The sequence below is a fragment of the Vombatus ursinus genome, unplaced genomic scaffold (assembly GCF_900497805.2).
Source record: "Vombatus ursinus unplaced genomic scaffold, bare-nosed wombat genome assembly UNPS02014773.1, whole genome shotgun sequence".
NCBI classification, from domain to species: Eukaryota; Metazoa; Chordata; class Mammalia; order Diprotodontia; family Vombatidae; genus Vombatus; species Vombatus ursinus.
This window is the reverse complement of record NW_020954551.1, coordinates 38,720,363-38,742,690: the sequence shown is the minus strand read 5'-3', so window position 1 is coordinate 38,742,690 and position 22,328 is coordinate 38,720,363. Positions and strand designations below refer to the sequence as shown.

The 22,328-nt window shown below is 40.8% G+C and overlaps 1 protein-coding gene across 1 annotated transcript in view; it reads left to right on the top strand.

Moving 5' to 3' along the window:
• CUNH3orf20 (chromosome unknown C3orf20 homolog) overlaps window positions 1-22,328 on the top strand; it is a 244,987-nt gene that overhangs the window by 41,375 nt on the left and 181,284 nt on the right. The window contains exons 11-14 of the mRNA XM_027863803.1: window positions 2,230-2,350; window positions 8,973-9,203; window positions 11,164-11,480; window positions 15,886-15,993. Coding sequence (XP_027719604.1) covers window positions 2,230-2,350; window positions 8,973-9,203; window positions 11,164-11,480; window positions 15,886-15,993 — 777 coding nt within the window. The remainder of the gene's footprint in view (window positions 1-2,229; window positions 2,351-8,972; window positions 9,204-11,163; window positions 11,481-15,885; window positions 15,994-22,328) is intronic.

Sequence of the window (22,328 nt, the reverse complement as noted above, 5' to 3'; positions counted from 1 at the left end):
AGATTCAATGAGTTATTCTTTTAGAAAATATTGAATATTTGCTACATGTGAGATCCCATGCTAGGTGCTATAAAATACTGAAACTTCCATATTTATATGTTACCTTAAATTCTTCCAGCTCCCTGGTCTTAGATATACTCTATAATTCATAGTCACTTTTTTTTCAGAAGGGGGCTATTGTTCTGCAGAATCTGAGAAGATTAGCCCATTTAGCAGGGTCAGGGATTCACTGAAGAATGCAACTATGGCACGACTTCAGGGATTGCCTCTGGAACCTAGCCTCATTTTCATCCAGTACCATGGACTAAGGGAGATTAACCAGATGTCCTACAAATGAATCAATATGGCAATTTATAGTAAGACCTGCAAATAAAAGATAGTATGCTACAGTGGGGAAAAATCAGTCAAGTAATCAACAAGCATTTAGGCCTACTATGTGCCAAATTCTGGGGATATAAAGACAAAAGCAAAATGGTCCCTGCACTTGAGGAGCTTACAGCTTCTTTGGCCTCAGTTTCCTCTTCTGTAAAATAAGGAAGTTGGAGTATTGACCTCTGAGGCACCTTCCAGCTCAAAATCTATAAAAGATGTCCATTCCCTTTGACTCAAATATCTCATTTCTGGGACAATATGTCCTGATAGTGTTATGAGGGAGAAGGGGTAAAGATATCCCTCTCTGCTCAGATAGTCATAACAACATTATTCATAATAGCAAAACAAAACAAAATAAAGTGAAATTTAAAAATGAAAAATGGCAAACAGCTGATATGTCCAACAACTGGGCAGATATGCTTTGTGAATTTTTTTTTACATAGCCTGTATTTATTTAGCCATTTATCCCCACATATAGAATATAAGTTCCTCGAAAACAGGGACTGTATCACTTCTGTCTTTGTATTCCCAGCACCCAGCACAATGCTAGCACATAGAAGGTGCTTAATAAATGCTAGATTAATTGAGTGAATAAGAAGCCCAAGAGCTCTAGGAATAGAAGTGCCTCCTCAGACCACCAGCCCTACTTCCAGCCCAGTTACTGAAGTCATCATTCAATGCAGCATTCTTTGTGCAGTTGCTGCCTGTTCATTGCTTCTGCAGGTTCTGAAGCCCCCAGTGCCTCACAGAACCTATATTGAATATCTGGAAAAGCAAGTTCTCGTCACCAAGTCTTTAGTACTGTCAAATGGTTCAGCATCAGAAATAGATGTGGTCTTACCAGGAGCATAACATTAACTAGAAGATACATCACTTAACTGATTTGCTGCTGCACCCTAAGAACTATAAGGCCTTTCCATCTGACTTTTGGCTGAAACCTCCTACTGTTTTCTTTCCCCATTAGTGTGTGAGCTCGTTGAGAGTAGAGAAAGTCTCACTTTTCTATTTGTATCTCCAATACTTAACACAGTGTATGTATTTAATAAATGCTTTTTATTCAATCATTTATTTGTGGCTATGATAGCAACAAGCTTCAGACATATACAGAAGAAAAGGAATTCAGAAGATGACATGGAAGCAAAGAGCACATTTTTTCTTACTGTCTTACTAGAGTAAATACAATATACACTCATTACACTCCATAAGTAATGATCTCACATACAAAACTTCCTTATTTTCATTTGTTTATTTCAACACTTGTTTTTGTTAATGGCTATTTGCATTTAGAATAATATTCTTTTAAAATCCTGCAGCCCAGTCGAAGCATAAATCTAGCAACAAAGAGTTTAGATAGGGATAGGGAGTACATTTGTGATTTCGTTGGTTAGGGAGTTTCTGGGAGAGAAAACTCCCTCTACTTAATAGAGACCAGTGCTTTCTCTGCAATCTTATTAAAGGGTTGCCAATATCCCCAAGAGATTAAGTGACTTCCCCAGGGTCAGAGGCTAGACTAGAACCCCAGGTCTTCCTAGCTTCAAGGTTGGCTCCCTAACCAATACAACATATTCTCTAGGATCTAAATATGATTTAAATTCTCCTCTGGAAAGTCCAGTCAGGCTAGAAGCCCTGCCCACTAGAGGAAGGGGGCTTATTGTCCCTTCTCGCTAGCAGAGGTAGTGGGATGAATCTTTCAGAATAAGATAAACAATTTTAAAAGGATATATTCATTATCCTGAACCCCTGTCAATGTGCCTCCAATTTCCCTGCATCACAAGACAGCTCAGGTTTTCTACAGGTAAGGATGAGATGCTGCTCTTGGCTAATAATGACTGCATTTCCCCCTCTTGGTCTTTCAAGTATTCTTATAGAAGCGGCACTGAAGAAAGGACATCCAAGATGATCCGAGCACTGGTTGAGATTAAGAAACGATTTCAGAAGACAGTGTCTCAGTTTATGAATTCTGTTTTGCTGTCAGCAGGTAAAAATCAGGGGACAGGAAGGGTGAAGAAGCCTGGCTAACAGGTGCTCCTGAGCCTGGAGCACTCCCTTTCCTGTGGGTTTTCTGCAATTTGTAAAATGCATATCAATTTTTAACTATGTTGACCAGTTCTTGCTTTTCCATCCCAAAAGTCCATCCCTGTTCATCCCTAGTTTTGACTCAAATGTTCCTATGCCTCTTAAATTCAGAATCACTTCTGAGGCTTCTAGGGTGACCCCTCCACATCCCCATACAATCAGGTAATCCTTAATAATGAGGAAATTAAACAGCTGCTTACATGGTATGAGTTGGAAGGTGGCAGATAGAGTTTCCCTGACTCCAAATATATTCTATAGATTTACATCCTAACATGGTTCACATAAAAACATAGAGCGAAATCTAAAAGGGACCTCAGATGCCATCTGGTCAATTTCATAGAGAAGGAAAATGAAGCTCAATGAGAAATGACTTGCCCAAAATTACAATGAAAGTAAATATCAAAGGGGCTTTCCCATGGTGCTCATTGGTGCCTTAGAGTCTATAATTAAAACTTTTTTTCTTTAGATCATGGCAGATTTAGGGGTCTCACAGGGTACCCTATGATAATTGAAATATACCTAGAAGAAGGGAAATACTATAAGATGTTATTAGCTCTATATTGTTGAGGGCTTTTGGAGAAGAATTGAGAGAAAGGAGCATTGGTCTGTAGCCAGTTGAGGTCATGATAAGTACTTGGAGGAGGAGACAGAATTAGAGTCCTTGGAGTGCTAAGAGTTCTAGGATAGAAATGGAGGTAGGTTTATTGAAAGGGGAAGGGAGAAGTTGCCACAGACATCTTTGACAATTATTCAGTCCCTGATAGCTCATTCATACATGAACACAGCTTGTGTTGCTATCCATCTATCATCCCTACACTCCCAACACAAAAATGGGGGCTATGTGTCCATTTCCTTCTAGGCATTGTGACAGAACTTAAAGATGGAGAAGGACCATAGTTGTAGGGTTGGAAGGGACTTCTGAGTTCATCTGGTCCAGCTCCCTCATTTTACAGATGAAGAGACTGGAGACCATAGAGGTTGTGACTTGCCCAAAATCACAATGCCAAGAGGGAAATGGGCACATAGTCACACAGGTTGGAAGTGATAGAGCTAGGATTTGAATCTAGGTCCTCTGACTACAAAGCTAGAGTTCTTTCCACTAGAAATCATAGCTTATATAATTCCTTAGTGAATCTACTAGATCCCCCCTGAGGAGAGTGGGGAGATTCCTATCAGCCTTTACATTATGGCAGACCTCCCTCACCCTTCTCCCATCAGAATAATCTCCTGGAATCCTCTATCAACAAGTATTTATTGAGTCACATCCTCTCTGTGCAAAGCTTCAGATAACAGCTTCCATTTTATAGTGCTTTCTGCTTTTCCAAGCACTTCACATACATCATTTCCTTTGATCCTCACAGCAATCCTGTGAGGTAGGTGCTGGGTTTAAGTGGATTGCCTGCATTTCCATAGCTAGTAAGAGTCTGAGGCTGGATTTGAACTCTGGTCTTCCTGACTCCAAATCTAGCACTCTATCCACTGTACCACCTAGCTACCTCTCATGCATCTATGAAATTATGTTATTTGGATATATGCCCCATCCTACCCATCTCCCATTAAACTGGAAACTTTTTGAATATAGGAACCTTACCTCCTCAGTCATCGGTAATCAACAGTTATTTGCTGAATGCATAAAGGGATGGATATATAAATAGGACTAATAATATGAGACAAAATAATCTTTAGTACCAATGAGTGTTTCTAGGCTTAAAGAATGATGGGGGGGGGCAGCTAGGTGGTGCAGTGGATACAGCACCAGCCCTGAGGTCAGAAGGACCTGAGTTCAAATCCGGCCTCAGACCAAACATTTGACACTTACTAGCTGTGTGACCCTGGGCAAGTCACTTAACCCCAATTGCCTAAAAAAAAAAATGATGGGAGAATGGGCAGAGCCAAGATGGTGGAGTAAGCAGTAAATTGCTGTAACTCTCCCATATTCACCTCCAAACAACCATAAAATAGAGGCCCAAAACAATTCCTGGAACAGCAGAAGCAATAAAATGATGGGGTGAAACAGTCTTTTAGCCCAAAAAACTTGGAAGATCAGCAAGAAAGGTTTGTCTCACTGGAATAAAAGGGGAGCCCAGGCCAGGATGGGAAGTGTCCCAGCAAACCAGCAGCAAGCCCCACCACAGCAAACCAGTGGATGATCCTGAGCCCCAGTGAGGTGGAGCAGGCAAATGCCAATACCAGGACTTTGCCACATGCCTTAGCATAGCCAGGGTAATGAATAGACTCCAGCTACAAGAACCACCACATGCTTCAGCACAGCTCTGGGCAAACAGGCAACCTCCAGGGGCCAAACCTCCATGTGCTTCAGCATAGCCCCAGGATAAAGGTAGATGCCAACCCTACATGCCTAACCAAACAGGCAACTCCCATGCCACCCTGCCATGTGCCTCAGCATAGCCCTAGACAAACACGCAGCCTCCAGAGGCCAGATCTGAGTGCTTCAGTGTAGCCCCAGGGAAACACAGAAAAACCACTGACCTCAACTTCCAGCTCAGACATCAGCACTAGGATCCCTACAGCTGCCAGACCCCTACAGCCTCCAGCAGTGCCAGCCACTCCCCACCCCATCCCCTCAGCACAGCACCAGACACAAGGGTCCCTCATGGGCATCAGGGCAACATCAGTACAGCACCAAGTAAACAGCCAGGACCTGCAGCCCCTGGCACAAGAAGTCGGACACAGTACCCCTTCTACCCTAGCAGCAGAGCTCAAATTTAAAAGAAAGGAAGAAGGTCAAAAAAGATGAGCAAAAAACAACAACAACAACAAAAAAGAATCTGACCATTATTATGTTGACCATTATTATTATGGTAACAGGGAGGATCAAGACACAAACTCAAAAGAGGACAACAATGTCAAAACACCTATGAGGAAAACTCCAGAGAAAAATAGGAAGCAATCTCAAGCCCAGAAAGAACTCATGGAAGAGCTCAAAAAGGAGCTTAAAAATCATAGAAGAGAGATAGAAGAAAAATTGGGGAAAGAAATGAGAGTGATATAAGAGAATTATGAAAATAGAGTCAACGTCTTGGAAAAAGAAAACAACTGCTTAAAAAGCAGAATTGACCAAATGGAAAAGGAAATACAAATATCTGCTGAAGAAAATAACTCCTTAAAAAGTACAACTGGACAAATGGAAAAGAAAGTACAAAATCTAACTGAGGAAAATAACTCCTTAAAAGTTAGAATTGGGCAAGTGGAAGCTGATGACTCTATGAGAAATCAAGAATCAATCAAACAAATTCAAAAGAATGAAAAAATAGAAGAAAATGTAAAATATCTCATTGGAAAAACAGCTGACCTAGAAACTAGATCCAGGAAAGACAATGTCAGAATCATTGGACTACGAAAAGTCATAATCAAAAGGAGGACCTGGACAGCATCCTTCAAGAAATTAGCAAGGAATACTGCCTTGATATCCTGAAACCAGAGAGCAAAATAGGATGAAAGAATCCACTGATCACCTCAGGAAGGAGATCCCAAAATAAAAACTCCGAGGAACATTATATCCAAATTGTAGAACTATCAGGTCCAGGAAAATATACTGCAAGTGGCTGGAAAGAAACAATTCAAATAACAGGAAGCCACAATCAGAATTACCCAAGACTTAGCAGCTACAACATTAAAGGATCAGAGGACACGGAACATGATATTACAAAAGGCAAAGGAGCTAGGACTACAACCAAAAATCACCTATCCAATGAAATTAAGCATAATACTTCAAGGGAAAAAATGGTCATTCAATGAAATAGAAGGACTTCAAGCTTTCATAAGAAAAAGGCTAGAATTGAACAAAAAATTTGATATCCAATATCAAGACCCAAGAGAAGTCTAAAAAGGTAAATAAAAAAAAAAGGGAAAAGAAAACATAAGGGATTCAATGGAGTTGAACTGCTTACATCCCTATATGGGAAGATGATACTTGTAATTTTTTTAGGCAGTTGGGGTTAAGCGACTTGCCCAGGGTCACACAGCTAGTAAGTGTCAAGTGTTTGGTCTGAGGCCAGATTTGAACTCAGGTCCTCCTGACTTCAGGGGTGGTACTCTATGCACTGCACCACCTAGCTGCCCCAATACTTGTAATTCTTAAAAATTGTACCACTAATAGTACAGCTAGAAGGAATATAAGTAGACAGAGGGTACAGGTATAAGGTGAATCTGAAGGAATGAATGACATAAAAAAAATAAGGGATAAGAAAGAGGAGCACACTGGGTGCAGAAGGAAGGGAGAGATACAATGGGGTAAATTATTTCATATGAAGAGGCACAAAAAATCTATTACAATGGAGGGAAAGATGGAAGGGTGAGCAATGGGCATCGCTTGAACCTTACTCTCATCAGTACTGGCTCAAAGATGGCATAATATACACAATCAGTTGATTATAGAAGTCTATCTTACTGGACAGGAAAGTAGGAGAGGGGGGAGATTAAATAAAGCATGGGGGGGGCAGAGGTAGGGCTGGGTGGAGAGAGAGTGACAGAAGAGAGGGCAGACCAGGGGAAGCAGTAGACAGAAGCAAAACATGGGGAGGGAAAGAGTGAAAGGAGAGAGAGGACAAACAGGAGGAAAAACAGGATGGAGGGAAATACACAGTTAGTAATTGTAACTGTGAATGTGAATGGGATGAACTCTCCCATAAAATGGAAGCGGACAGCAGAATGGATCAAAAACTGGAATCCTACAATATGTTATTTTTAAGAAAAATACTTGAAGCAGAGAGAGACACACAGAGTAAAGGTAAGGAGCTGGAGCATAATCGATTATGCTTCAGCTGAAGTTAATAAAAAAGCAGGAGTAGCAATCTTGATATCAGACAAAACAAAAACAAAAGTGGACCTAATTAAAAGAGATGAGGAAGGAAACTACATCTTGCTAAAAGTACCATAGACAATGAAGTAATATCAATAGTAAACATATATGCACCAAGTGGCATAGCATCCAGATTCTTAAAGGAGAAGTTAAGTTACTTACAGGTTCATGACCAAACAAGAGATAGATAGCATTATAAAATGTAAATTAGATAATTTTGATTATATTAAATTAAAAAGCTTTCACACAAACAAAACCAATGCAGTTAAGATTAGAAGGAAAGCAGAAAGCTGGGAAACCATTTTTACAGCCTCATTTCTGATAATGGCCTCATTTCTCAAACATATAGAAAACTGGATCAAATTTATAAGAATACAAGCCATTCCCCAATTGATAAATGATCAAAGGATATGAACAGACAGTTTTTATATGAAGAAATCAAAGCTAACTCAAGCATACAAAGAAGTGTTCCAAATCACTTTTGATTAGAGAAATGCAAATTAGAACAACTCTGAGGTACCACTTCATACCTATCTGATTGGTTAATATGACAAAAAAAGGAAAATGATAAATGTTGGAGAGGATGTAGGGAAAATTTGGACACTAATGTATTGTTGGTAGAGTTGTGAACTGATCCAACCATTCTGGAGAACAATTTAGAACTATGCCCAAAGGGCAACCAAACTGTGCATACCCTTTGATTTAGCAATATCACTACTAGGTCTGTATCCCAAAGAGATCTAAAAAACGGAAAAGGACCTACATGTGGAAAAAAATAGTTATAGCAGCCCTTTTCATGGTGGCAAAATATTGGAAATTGAGGGGATGCCCATCAATTCGGGGAATGGCTGAACAAGCTGTGGTATATGAATGTAATGGAATACTATTGTGCAATAAGAAATGATGAACAGGCAGATTTCAGAAAAACCTGGAAAGGCTTGTCTAAACTGATGAAAAGTAAAATGAGCAGAACCAGGAAAATATTGTACATAGTATCAGCAACATTGATTGTGTGATGATCAATATGAATGACTCAGCCCTTCTCAAGAATAGTACAAAGGACTCACGAAGGAAAATGCTATCCACATATATATAAAGAACTGATGGACTCTGAACACAGATCAAAGAGTATTTTTTTCACCTTATTATTTTTCATGGGTTTTTTTCCCTTTTGATCTGTTTCTTCTTTCACAGCTGTGACTAATATGGAAATGTTTTACAAGATAGCACATTTATAATTTATATCAAATTGCCTACCATTTTTGGAAAAGGGGAGGGGAGAGAAGGAAGGAGAAAATTTTGGAACTCAAAATCTTGTAAAAATGAATGCTAAAAATTTTCCTGACATGTAAGTAAGAAAAAATAAAATACTATTTTAAAATAAAAGAATGATGGGGCTCAGTGGAGGGTGAGAATAGCATGTTCTATAGCCTCAAAGTGTCTCCCAGCAGAAGTGGGGCTTGATTTACAAAGGAACTCTATCTCAGCCTTAAAGTGAATGGTAGGAACTAGAGAGGTGGGATAGCCACCAGAGAGTTGTCTCAGCTGAGGAGAGTGTCGAGAGCAGAGGTGTAATGGATGAAGGACCTTGCATCAACACTGAGTAAGCCAGGCTGGAGTGGAAGAAAGGGTTTGGCAGAAAAGCAGTGGCAGATGAGGTCAGACTTGACTCACAACATTATATATTGGGCTCTACTCACAGGCCTCCTCACAATAGACTATCCAGTGAAGGATGAAATAGACCTCAGCCGGTTCAAGAAGAAATCACCATCTTCTCTACAGTGGATTCGGAAGTCAGCATCAGAATCACTTTCCCTCACTCATTCAGCGTTACACAATTCTTCCATGGGGGACTCATTTCAGGATGATACTTCATCAGCAGTCATGGGCATTTCTAAAAAGAAGCCTATCAAAATCCCACCCAGAGTCCCTGATAGGTGAGTTTAGATATGCACTTGCTACTGAAATCCCCTGGGACCTATGAGCACAAGACCCATATGTGTTGACTCAAGGCTTGTTTAAATCCAGAAACCCACCCAGAGCCATTCGAGAGCTGGTAATATCATTGAGCTCTGTCTTGGAAAGACCACGCTTGGTGCCTCATTTTAACCTCTGCTCCTACTGCGAGAGCCTTCTCGGCTGCCTAGTTGGTCAATCTCTCCATCCTTTTAGCTCTTATCATTCTGTAAGACCAGAAACATTTACTGGCACTTAGATTAGTTCATTTTATCTATCCATCCATTCAACAAACAACTGTTGAACACCCACTGTGTAAAAAACCTAAGAAAGATACCAAGATCTATAATACAAAGTCCTCATCTTATAATTTTGCTTTCTATTATTGGTTCTATTTATCCACTTATCTATTGATAAATTGGAGAGTGTCCAGAGAAGGATGTTGTCAGGATGTTGAAGGGACTTGAAATCATGTCAGATGAGGATCAGTTCAAGAAAATGGAAATGAATAAAGGGAAAGCTTGAGGGGTTTAGAGGGAGAGGGAATGATAACTGTCTTTAATAATAATAGCTAGCATTTACATAGCACTTTATGATTTGCAAAGTGCTTTTCCCTGAGAGATGGTGCTATTATTACGTCCGATTTACAAATGAGCAAACTGAGGCAGACAAGTTAAGTGCCTTGCCCAGGGTCACACAAGTAATAAGTGTCTAGGTCTGGATTTGCACTCAGGTCTTCCTGACTTAAGGTGCAAGTACTCTATCTACAGCCCCACCTAGCTGCCTCAGTACTTCAAATATTTTTACATACTTAAAGGATACCCATATGGAAAAGGGACTAGTCTTGTCCTAACTGGCCCCAGGGGAAGAATTAGGAGCAATGATGTGTAGAAGGTTCAAAGATATACATTTCAACTTGATACATCAAGTAAAGAGAAATATCCTAAAATTTAGGGTTATCCAAAAAACAGAATGAACTGCTTGGGGAGATAATGAGCTACTCATCACTGGAAATCTTGAAGGGAAGGCTGGAAAAGCTTTAGGTTATTAGGTGTACTATAAAGGCAATTCTCATTCAAGTGTGGGTTAGATTAATTGACCTTCCAACTCAGAAATTCTGGGATTCTGGGAAAACTATTAAGAAGAATTTCATTCATCTATTTTTTTTTTGTGCTTTTTGGTGAAGCAATAGGGGTTAAGCGACTTGCCCAGGGTCACACAGCTAGTAAGTGTCAAGTGTGTGAAGCAAGATTTGAACTCAGGTCCTCTGACTCCAAGGCTGGAGCTCTATCCAGTGAGCCACCTAGCTGCCCCATTCATTTACTTTTCAACTTGTGATGGGATTCCTTTATGGTAGGAGTTGACCTTGTGCTATGCCCCTATTTGACCATCTGGTAAAGCCAAAAAACATTCAGAAGACATCAGAGTCATCTTTTAAAATGCATAAAATAAAATACGGAGAATTAAAAAGGAAATCGATAATTACAGTTATCCCCTCTTCTCTGTTCCCTCCCCTCTTCCTTCCCCTCTTAAGTCACTGCCTGGTAAATGCAAAGTACAGAGTAGATAAAAATGTGATAGGGTGTTCCAATGGGACTTTAGCAAAGGAGAGAGGTGAGGAGGGGCAAACCCCCATGTTAAGAACCCTTGCTTTACAGAATCATAGAAATCATCGATTTAGAGCTGGTTTCTAAGAGACCTTAGAGACCTTTCAATCTAACCCTTTAATTTTCCAGCGAGGAAACTAAGGCTCCGAGAGATTAAATGTCGTGTCCAGGTTTCCACAACTAGAAAACGTGTGAGGCAGTATTGAAGCTAGGGCTTCCTCACTCCCCTTTTAGCTGGGATTGCGTATTTCAAATCGCTCCCTTCTCATTCTGGGGTCTGGTGGGAGGGGTTTCTGCCTTATAGGTCCAAAGCGACTGGTGTGCCAGACCTGCGGTCCAAATCGGCAGGCGCGCCAGACCGGCGGTCCTCCGACACTTGGGCTTTCGCTCTAGCTGACTGTCCCCTGATGCTCCGGAAGCTATTGCTCAAACAGGACACTAGCTTTGGCTGCAGATGTCTGGTGAAAAGCCCCGCACTCACAGATCTGGAGTTCGAACGGTTTATCTCAGCTCCCAGGGACCCCAGCCAAATCCTGGTGTTCTATGTGATGACCACCCAGAGTTCTACCAATTCGAGCCATCTGGAGTGGATCCTGGACACTCTCTATTTGCACAGTCAGTGCGGCCGGCCCTCCCCTTGCATTCAGGTAAGTCTGGAACTTTCCATTATCCAGCCCAGGCCAGGAAGGTCAAGATTAGGCACCGAGTGAGCCTACCTATGTATAGAACTGATGAGCAATTAAGCAATAAAATTTCAGGGTTGCTAAGAAGCCTCCACCCCTGTGACTGAAATGCCATCATTAAGTTCCCAGTACTTAAAAAAAGCATCGAAGGTTGTTCTTTTCTGATAATCTTTATTTGTATCTTTTTTTTTTTTTTGTGAGGCAATCGTGGTTAAGTGACCTGCCCAGGGTCACACAGCTAGTAAGTGTTATGTGTCTGAGGCTGCATTTGAACTCAGATCCTCCTGAATCCAGGGCTGCTGTGCTATCCACTGCACCACCTAGCTGCCCCTATCTGTATCTTTTAAAAAAAAATATTACCCACATTTCCCAAGGTGTCCCTCCCTTTCCTATTCCCTTGCCAGAAAACCATCCCTCATAAACAAACAATAAAGGGAAAAAAGTGAAGAAAACTAACCTATACATTAACAAAATCTGACATACCCATAGTCCTCTATCTCTTCATAGCAAGGGAGGGGGGAACTACTGAAAGCCCCTTTGGAAATGAAAATGTGCCAACCTGATGGGGTGTGCACTGAGCCATTTGATCAGATTTAGTAGTAAACTGGTTTCTTCAGATAAATTGCCCTACCACCAGCCCCTAAGGAAAGAGACATAGATCAGGTAAGTTTGGATTGGGTTTGGGAGAATGGGGAGAGATGGGTGTGGTTGATGGGGAAGGAAGTAGATTCAGAAAAGATCCATTACACAAATTACTGCCTGGGGAATGCAAGAGGGATGCCTCAAATGGGATCCCTGAATCAAAGGGGATCCAGGCTTCCCTGGATGTCAGAAGAACCTCTTATAAAAAAGTAGAGCTGAAAGCCCCCTTAGAACATAGATCTCTGGCGGGCAGCTAGGTGGAGAAGTGGATAAAGCTCTGGCCAGCCTCACACTTACTAGCTGTGTGACCCTGGGCAAGTCACTTAACCCCGATTGCCTCACCAAAAAGGCCAAAAAAAAAAAAAAAGAACATAGATCTCTGAAGAGTCAGTGTGCTCGGGCTGTAGGGGTTACCATATGGCAAAGGTTAGAGGTCAGTCTGTGAGTGGGTGTGAGCTATCTCAAAGTTAGACACTTGTAGCCAGCTGCATGTAACCTGCCAAATGTCATCATCCACACCTTCTGCTTGCCTGCACACAGCTAGCCCTGGGCATTTCTTATTGGAAAACCTCTAACTGAAGATTTGCCAGCAGTGTGACCAAGGGGAGAATGTCAGGCCACAGAGTGGTGATATTCTGGGCATGCTCATTGTCTTCTGGTGGAAGAGTAGAGGCTTTAGGGCAGTCTCCTGTTCTGCTCTTCTTCAGCTCTTACAATCCCTTTGTGCCACCCCTGACCTCTGTCTCTTCCTTTGGCCCCCTCCCCTCCAATTCCAAACTGAAAACTTCTTTCTTTCTTTTTTTCTTCCATCCTTCCTTCCTTTATTCCTTCTTTTTTCTTTTTTCTTCCTCCTTCCTTCCTTCTTTCCTTCCTTCCTTTTTCCTTTCTTCCTTCCTTTCTTTCATCCTTCTTTTCTTCATTTTTCCTTCCTCCCTTCCTTCCTTTCTTCCTTGCTTTTTTCTTCCTTCCTTTCTTCCTTCTTTTCTTCCTTCCTCCCTTTTTCCTTCCTTCCTTCCTTTTATCCTTCCTTTTTCTTTCCTTCTTTCCTTCCTTCCTTTCTTTCTTTTTCACTTTCTTCCTTTCTTTCTTCTTTTCTTCTTTCTTTCCTTCCTTCCTTTCTTCCTTCCTTCCTTCTTTCTTTCCTTCCTTCCTTCCTTCCTTTCTTTCTTCCTTCCTTTTTTCTTTTTTCTTCCTTCCTTTCTTTTTTCTTTTTTCTTCCTTCCTTTTTTCTTTTTTCTTTCTCCTTCCTTCTTTCCTTCTTCCTTCCTTCCTTCCTTTCTTTCTTTCCTTCTTTCTTCCTTTCTTCCTTCCTTCCTTTTTCCTTCCTTCCTTTTTCCTTCCTTCCATCCTTCCTTTTCCTTCCTTTTCCTTCCTTCTTTCCTTTCTTTCAAAAGTTGAGCTATACCTCTGGGAGATATTGTCCCCAGGTTATTGCTCATATTGACATTTGATGTCAGCACCCACCCTATCCCCCTCTTCCACTAGGATGTAACCAAGAAAAGCCCCACCTCCCCAAACTCCCCTCCACCTGACCAGGGTTTCTACATCCTGAGAGCTGGGATGGAATGTCAAGATCAGAGCTGCTCCCTTTCCAGCATGACTGCCCATGTGTTGAGCTTCATGGTTTGTGGCCCACTGAACAGAGAGCTCATCTGCTCACAACTTGCCCAGCCTTTGAGCAGCATTACAGGGTCACTGTGCACCCTGAGATTAGAGCTGTCTAGGATGGGGTAAAAGAAAAATGGCCCCCTTCCAGTTGGTGGAAACTGTGGTCATTACTACATATAATAGGCAAGGCAGCATGATCCCTCGCAGGCCGTTGTGAGGCTCAGATGAGATCATGTATGTAAGGTACTCTTAAACTACAAAGCCTATGGAAATGTCAGTTGGTAGGATTCTTTAGTTATACTTTCAGTCCTTCCAGGAGTTTTTCATGGGATTATAGGACCTAGATTTAGGACAACTGGTCCAACCCAGTCATTTTACAAATCAGGAAAATTGAGGACTAGAGAGTTTAAGTGACATGCCCAAAGTCATACAGAAAAGTGGCAGAGTGGACCCAGGTCCTCTGCCTCCAAATCTTGTATCAAGCTTGCCTCTAAAAGAGCCAAGAGCTGGGTCACTACAAAGGGCTAAGAACCAACAGGAACCATTTTCATTTCACTGGAGGAGACTAGAAATATTTGTGACTACATATAGGCCTGAAAGAGTCCTCATACTTCGTGACTCTCTGTCCTTGTGCATTATTTTGTTTAATCCCACTTCCCCATAGGTGCTAAAATTTGAAACCACTAGTACCTTTCGATAAACATTTGTTAAATGCCTACTATGCTCTACGCACTAAGCACTAAGGATACAAAAAGAAGCTAAAAATAATCCCTGCCCTCAAAGAGTTTACAATCTAATGAGAGTTGTTAGTAAAGCTAAATAGAGTGGGGGCAGGGTAAAGAGAAGGAAGAGGGAAGCAAATTGGCCCAGAAACAAAGCTTTAACTAGGGCAAGACAGTTGGGTTTTGCCCAAGTGTGCCAGATTTGGAGGATACCAAAAACTCTTGTGATCCTTCAACAGCATAGAAAAACAAAAAACAAAAACAGAGCTTAGGTACTTAGTTCTAGGTGTGTGACCTTAAGCAAATCACTTAATTGCTCAGTGCCTCAGTTTCCTTATGTGTAAAATGGAGAAGTCAGAATCTATGATACCTAAAATCCCTTTTAACTCTAAATCTCTGGTAATAGGATCGTGAGAGAGATCCCTTGAGAAGTAGCAAGAATAGCTAATTAAAATAGGAAGCTATCAAATGGCGGACTGAATACCAGCCCTTCTCTTATCCTCTCCCGTACACCTACCCATACCAAACTGAGGACCATTTTGTGCAGCTTGTAATGAAATATCTATGATACTTATTATCATGACAAAATATCCTTCCCTTCATGGGTGGAGCTCCCTCTATGACTGCAAATTACAAACCTCACTGTAGCTTACTAGGGGGTTCCCTGAGTTTCTCTGACCAACAAAAAGACATCACTTGGTGGGTGGCCAATCTTCTGATGATAACCATCCCCCATGCCCCAACCTTAGCTAGGCAGTCCTTAGACAGCAGACATCCAATGCATTGCCAGTCAGACCTGGAGTTGGTAGGACTTGCTAGAGGCTGTGCTTCCCCTGGCATAACCTTGGAGAGCTCATCTCCATGCCACAATGAGTCATCAGTATAGAACTTCAGTGAAGGTTCTAGCCCTGGGTGGGGAACCTGCAGCCTTAAGTGGCCTTCAGTGTAGGAAGATGGGATTTCCATCAGGCCACGTGTGTTCTTAAGTATAGGAAGATGAGGTCTCCTCCTTTTGAGAAACTGGTGGAAATCTAATCTTCCTAAACTAATGCCAGGTTCAGAAAAGTCCCAAGTGATTTTTCCTGAAGAAGTCTTTTCTAGGGGACAGTTTTAGAGTATGACTGGGATTTTCTAATCCCTTAGAATGCCTCATGTCAAAGTATCTGTTTTATGATTGCAGGATCAGAAGGTTAGAGCTAGACTCTGGGATCTCACTTTACAGATGGGGGAACTGAGTCAACAAAAGATTAAGTGATTTGCCTAAGGTTATGAAGCTAATTCGTGTCTAAAGTGCCCTATTCTCTATGCCTGAGTTGGACTCTCATTTATCAGTACTTCCAAGGAGGCCCACTTCCCCCAGTGAGGATAAACAAACTGCCATTTCTGTGTCTTTGCAGTGTCAGCACGACCCTTACCGCCTGCTTCGGTATGATATCCATGGTGCCCTACAGGAAGATCCACCACTGTTGGTACAGAAGTATGCAGTCACACCTGGAATGATTCTGGTGAGTCTAGGGTAACAGCCAACCTTTGAAAGAGGGAAGGTTTGTTATTAATGGATGGATGGATGGATGGATGCATGGATGACTAAAGCCCTTATTAAGTGCTTACTATGTGTAAAGCATGGGCAATGTAAATAGAAAAGCAGAGACAACCCTTGTTCTCCGGGAGTTCTCATTCTAATGGGGACAACAATATACCTGGAAGGTTCTAGCTGCAGGTCAGATGGAAAGCTCCCATGGTCCTTAAGGTATGGCAGCAAAGTGGGTGCTCATGCTTCTCCGTTAATATCATTTACACTAACAAAACCACATCAGTTTCTCATGTTGACCATTTGACACTGGGCTAGACACATTGCTATTGCAAATGTTCTTGGATTCATGGTTCTGGGCTGTCTCTATCAGAGTCTGAAGGAAAATGGTAGTCAAGGTAGTGATGGTTGACTTCTATCTCTATCTAGTGCTGCCCTCTATCTCTATTCATCTCTCAGAGTCTCTTGCTGCTTTAGCTGGCTTGACTTGCCTTCTCTGTTGATAGCTGTTATCAGCAGTTGGTAGGCATGGCCAGTCTCTCCTCCATAGGAGTCACTTCCCTGGATGACAGTAATGAGAGCTACCCTGGAAGCAGGCCCAGTATTCTGGGAAATAGAGGGTGCTGCCACTCCCAGGGCTCTTGTGCCTATCTCCCTATCGGACAGCAATTGTTACTGGTGGTGATGAGAAAGTAAGATCCCCTCTCCATAATGACTTCTCCCCTCAATGATGGCTGGGGAGTGGGGGAAGGGAGAAGGGGTTGGGCTGGAAGCATATCTGGTTGCTTAAAAGATAATGAGGTAGCTCAGTGGACGGACTATTGAGCCTGAAGCCAGGAAGATCTGAGTTCAAATCAACCTCAGAAGTTTACAAGCTTTGTGACCCTGAGCAAATAACTAAACCTGTGCTTGCCTTAATTTCCTCATCTGTATAATGGGGATAATAAATAGCATCTATTTTCCAAGGTTGTTGTGAGAATTAAATGAAATAATATTTCATTTTATAATAAAAACTAGTATTTATATAGCAGCTGCTATGTGCCAGGCACTGGGCTAAGCACTTTACAAATATTATCTCATTTGATCCTCACAACAACCTAGGAGATAGATGCACTTAGCATGGTGCCTAGCACACAGTAGATGCTAAATAAATGCTTATTTCCCCCCTTCCTATTTTTTCTGGGCAAGTCATTTAATCTCTCTGTGATTTGGTTTCCTCATCTGCAAAATGGGGTAGTTGGATTTGATGGCCTCTAAGGTCCTTTTTAGTGCTAAGTCTATGAATCAATGAAGCTGTGATCTTCTCTTTAACTTAAAAACCCTCGTTTCTTCATGTGTCTGTCACATGGCAGAGTTTCCAGTGTACTGACCCCTTGCTCAGCTTCCTTTGCATATGAACCAGTTCATCCATAGTCCCTTTGTGTCTAACCCATTCATCAATATCCCTTTTAAAATGTGACCCATAGGATGACACATACAGTTCCAGTTATAGTCAAGAGTTCTACGTCCTCACCTGTGCACCCCTTGGAATCCAAGTCCTTTGAGAGTGAAAGGGGCTTCTCTCACTTCTGAGCAGTTCTAGGTATACAGAAGGCATTTAATAAATACCTGTTGAATTGAAATGCAAAGGATAGGATTTAAGCCTTCCACCCATGAAGGCCCAAAGGATCTGTGGTCTCCTTAACACTGAGGAACTCCCTAGGATAGAATCTCCTTCTATCAACGTAGATGGAGTACCCAGTCTGATATTATAGATAAATTCTGGGGAGTTGCAAGAAGCAACAGAGGAATTTACCCAGGGTCACACAAGCTAGTAAGTATCAAATAATGGCATTTGAACTCATGTCCATCCTGCCTCCAAGTCCAGGGCTCAATCTATTACCCTTTCAGGGTTCTTTCCCTCAGTGGAAAGAATAGATCCTTAGGGCAGGTTCCACCATGCAGTCAATCTAATTGACCCCTTTGAATCTTGATATTGGACTCCAATGCTGAGGTCAGAATAGAAGGGAGTGAAAACATTGCCAAACTCCAGGGAATCGATGTTGCTGAAAGTACAGTCATTTAGCCAATAAACCATTTCCAGAATTAATCTATACATAAGAACTGCCCAATGAAGAGATGAAGTCCATGATGCCTAAAGATAAAGTCAACAAACATTGCATTTTAAAAATCTGGGGCTGATGTTTTGTGTCTACTCAAGTATTTATTATAATGTCTTCCTTTTTCCATCCTCAGAGTTGTCATTAAAGTTTTTCTAAGATTACAGTTAGATTTGATTCCTAATGGCACAACAATGGAAGACAAATTAGCCTTTAATTAAATGAATTTCCATTAATAATTGCTAATATTTATGTAGCACTACATATGTATTGTATATGTATATTATATGTGTGTGTGTATATGTGTATGTATGTATAATTTCACTTTATCCTCACAGCAGCCCTGCAAGAGGAGTGCTATTAATATCCCCATTTTACAAATGAGAAAACTGAGGCTTAGAGAGATGAAGTGACCTGTCCAGGCAAGTGTCAGGGAAGGGGTTTGAACTGAAGTCTTTCTGAATCCAAGTCCAACATGCAATTCTCTGTGCCAATGGTGTCAAACTCAAACAGAAACAGGGGCCAACTAAATCCTTAATATGTCCTTAATATAATAAGGATCTCAGCAGGTTAAATATTGACTTAATTTTAAAATGCAATGTTATCTATGTTTTGTTTGATTTTTATTTATTTTGTTCGATATTTTCCAATTACATTTTAATCTATTTTGTGCCACACTGAGGAGTGTTTCCATAGCAGCCAGGTAGGATGGGCCATGTGCTTGACACCTCTGGTCTACACCACATGATGTACCATCTAATATTTGTATATTTATTTTGAGCATGCACTCCTAATGTTCATATATTTACTTATTGTAAAAAATACGTACATATGATATTGATGAAGATGAAATAAATCATATTTCAAGATAATTATATACTAATGCTACAAAACCCTTTTTGATTTCACTAAGCTTGTAATTTTTAGTGAAAGCAATATGATTGAATAAGCTTTATCATTATTTTTTTAAATCTTGATTTGTCTCTTTGGGATACAGAACCTTGAAGACCTGATTCTAAGTTCAGTTCATTTCAGTATTTGGTCTTAATGGCTGTTGTTGATGAAAAAGATACATAGAGATCCATATGGAAGAAGTATATCACTGGCTGTGCTTAGTAAATCATGATAGGTATTTTCCAGACACAACCACCAATTATGCAAAGGCTTGGGTTGAAATTTGGCTAGTAAATTCTCATCTTCCCTGATATCAAAGGATTCTTCTTGCAAACTAATGAGAAGATGCTGCATTTTTGTATTGTTAAACAAAAGGGTTCAAAACCTACTGCAATGTCTCTTGGGGAAGATTTTTTTTTAAGCAGGTTAGAACATTCTATTTCCATGATTGTGTGCAACATAAGGATTTTAAGCAACATTGCTTTCAGCAACAAAAGCTTAGTTTTTAAATGTCTGGGTAATTGTAATGGTTTCATGCCATCATTAACGAATATCTCTAGGCATAGTATATACATTTATATGCAATTTGCATTGTGGGTTTGCTTTTCATTGTATCTCTAAAACTTAGCACAGAGTAAGCGCTTACTAAATGTTGTTGTTCAGTTGTTTCGGTTGTATCTGACTCTGACCCCATTTGGGGTTTTCTTGGAGAATTGGCAAAGATAGTGGAGTAGTTTGCCATTTCCTTCTCCAGCTCATTTTATAGATGAGTAAACTGAGGCAAACAGGGTTAAGTGACTTGTCCAGTGTCACACAGCTAGTAAGTGTCTGAGGCTGGATTTGAACTCAGGAATTTGAGTACTCTGTACCAGTGAAATATTGAGATGCCTTACTATGGACTCCATATCTTCTATTGTCTGAGTTGCAGGTGAGGAAGAGGCTATATTCTCAGTGATTCAGGGGGTACAGACTGGGAGACCAAATGAGGGTAAGAGGAGCAGAATTCAAAGAGAATAAGGAAAAGGAGATGTTCAGTTTTGTGTGTGTGTGTGTGTGTGTGTGTGTGTGTGTGTGTGTGTGTGTATGTTTTTAAGATTATAGCTTTCAAAAAACAAGGGCCTTTAAGAGCCATGGTTCTGTGGTCCTTCAGAGACAGTTGGTAAAAAACACTCTTGAAGTCAAATAGATCTGGGCAGTAGCAGAGGTTAGGGGAGGAGATGGATACTGCTCCATTTACTCCAGAGTGAAGACTTTCTTACAGAAAGAACAGGGAAACCTCAGGCTGGTTTGAATTGGGTTTTGGCTGTGTCTGCTGGCCTCCATCATTCCTGGGATTGTTTCTTTACTCCATTACTATCCTTTTTCCCTTCTCTGTCTCTTCAAGGATATTTAAATTATAACATCACTGAACACAGATAGGGGCTAAACTTGTTAGTATATCTCCTATATAATAGTTCACAGGGTTTTTTGTATAAAGACCCCTTTTTAACGTAAAAACATTGTAGACCTCCACATAATATATAGTATTTGTACTATGAGAAAATTTGTTGTTGTTAAGTCATTTTTCAGTCATGTCCAATTCTCTGTTACTCCATTTGGATTTTTCTTGGCAAAGATACTGGAGTGGTTTGCCATTTCTTTCTCCAGTTCTTTTTACAGATGAGGAAACTGAGGCAAACACGGTTAAGTGACTTGCCCAGGGTCACAACCTAGTAAGTATCTGAGGCTAAATTTGAACTCACGAAGATGAGAAAATATATGATGACAAAAACCCGCTATTGGATCCAATTATCCAGAATTTATAATTTGCATACCACATAAAAGATGCTACACTATGGATGATAGAGATACAGAACCAAACCAAAACAATCCCCTACCACAAGGAACTTCCATTCTAATATATAAACAGATAAGTATATACTTGATGATTTGAGGAGGGAGTGAGTACTGTCAACCAGGGAAATCAGCAAAGAATTCTCAAAGGATGGTGATGAGTCTTGAAAGTAAATAAGGAATTCAAGAGGTGGAGGTGAGGAGAGAATGCTTTGGGAAGAGAGAATGCAGCCTATACAAAGGTAAGGAGGCAGAGAAGGAATGGCAAGTTTGGAGAACAGCAAATAGGACAATTTAACTGGGATGTAGAGGGCATGGAAGAGAGTTGTGCTCAAAAATCCCAGAAGGGATGAGCTGGAACTTTCCATGATCCCATTTGGGGTTTTCTAGGCAGAGATACTGGAGTGACTTGCCACCACTTCTTTCTCCAGGAACTTTTCCAGTTCATTTTACAGATGAGGAAACTGAGGTAAACAGGGTTAAGTGACTTGCCCAGGTTCACACAGCTAGTAAGTAGCTGAGGCTGGATTTGAACTCACAAAGATGAGTCCTCCTGACTCCAAGCCCAGTGCTCTATCTGCTGTGCCACCTAGCTGCCCCTTGCATTTTAGAGCAGAGGCAGTAGGGAGCCATGGAGTGGGAGAGGGAAATGGTCAGATGTGTTTCAGGAAAGCTATTTCGTGCAGAGAGAGAACTCTGTGAATAATGTGGTATTACTCTGAATTTAGTAATACTTGAAATGGTTTAAGTTTTTATTAATCACAACACCAGTTGCACACATTTGAAAATAGTAATATACACATGTAGCATGTACTTTTTAAATTTCAAACTACATGCGTATATTATTTCACTGTGTAATTTTAATTACACACTACATGTGTGTATTATATTTAAATAGTTTAAAATTTAAAGTTCTTAAATATTTAAAAAGACACATGTGTGACACAATTTGGTTTATGGAAAATAGGATTCTTGTATACCAATTTGCAAACTCATTGCAGTAACTCTCCAGGCCCCCAGGGGGCCACACTCTACAGGCTGAGAACCACTACTCTAGATCAGGGCTTGGTAAATAATGCTAAGCATGTCTCTGAGTGATATCCAGAGCATCTGTTTTCCTTTCTCTCCTAGCTATTTTTTTTAAAGTTTCATTCTTGCCTTTAATTTTCACTCCATTCATTTCTCCCTTAAGCCACGAACCTCCACTGACTCCAGAAAAAAACCATTTAAGCAAAACCAATCACACAGTGACCATTTCTGACGGCACACACATCTGAGCATTTGTTGTTCCGTGTCTCTGCCTGAGACTGTTCATTAGTTTTCCAGAACCATGACTGCTGATTCCAATTCACCAGTCTTCGTTCTCTTTGGTGTTGTCATCGTCTATGTTATTGTAGTCATTGTGAATGTTGTTCTCTGCATCAGTTCATATAAGTCTTTCTGTGTTTCTCTGAATTCCTTAGATTCATTGTCTCTTAGTGCA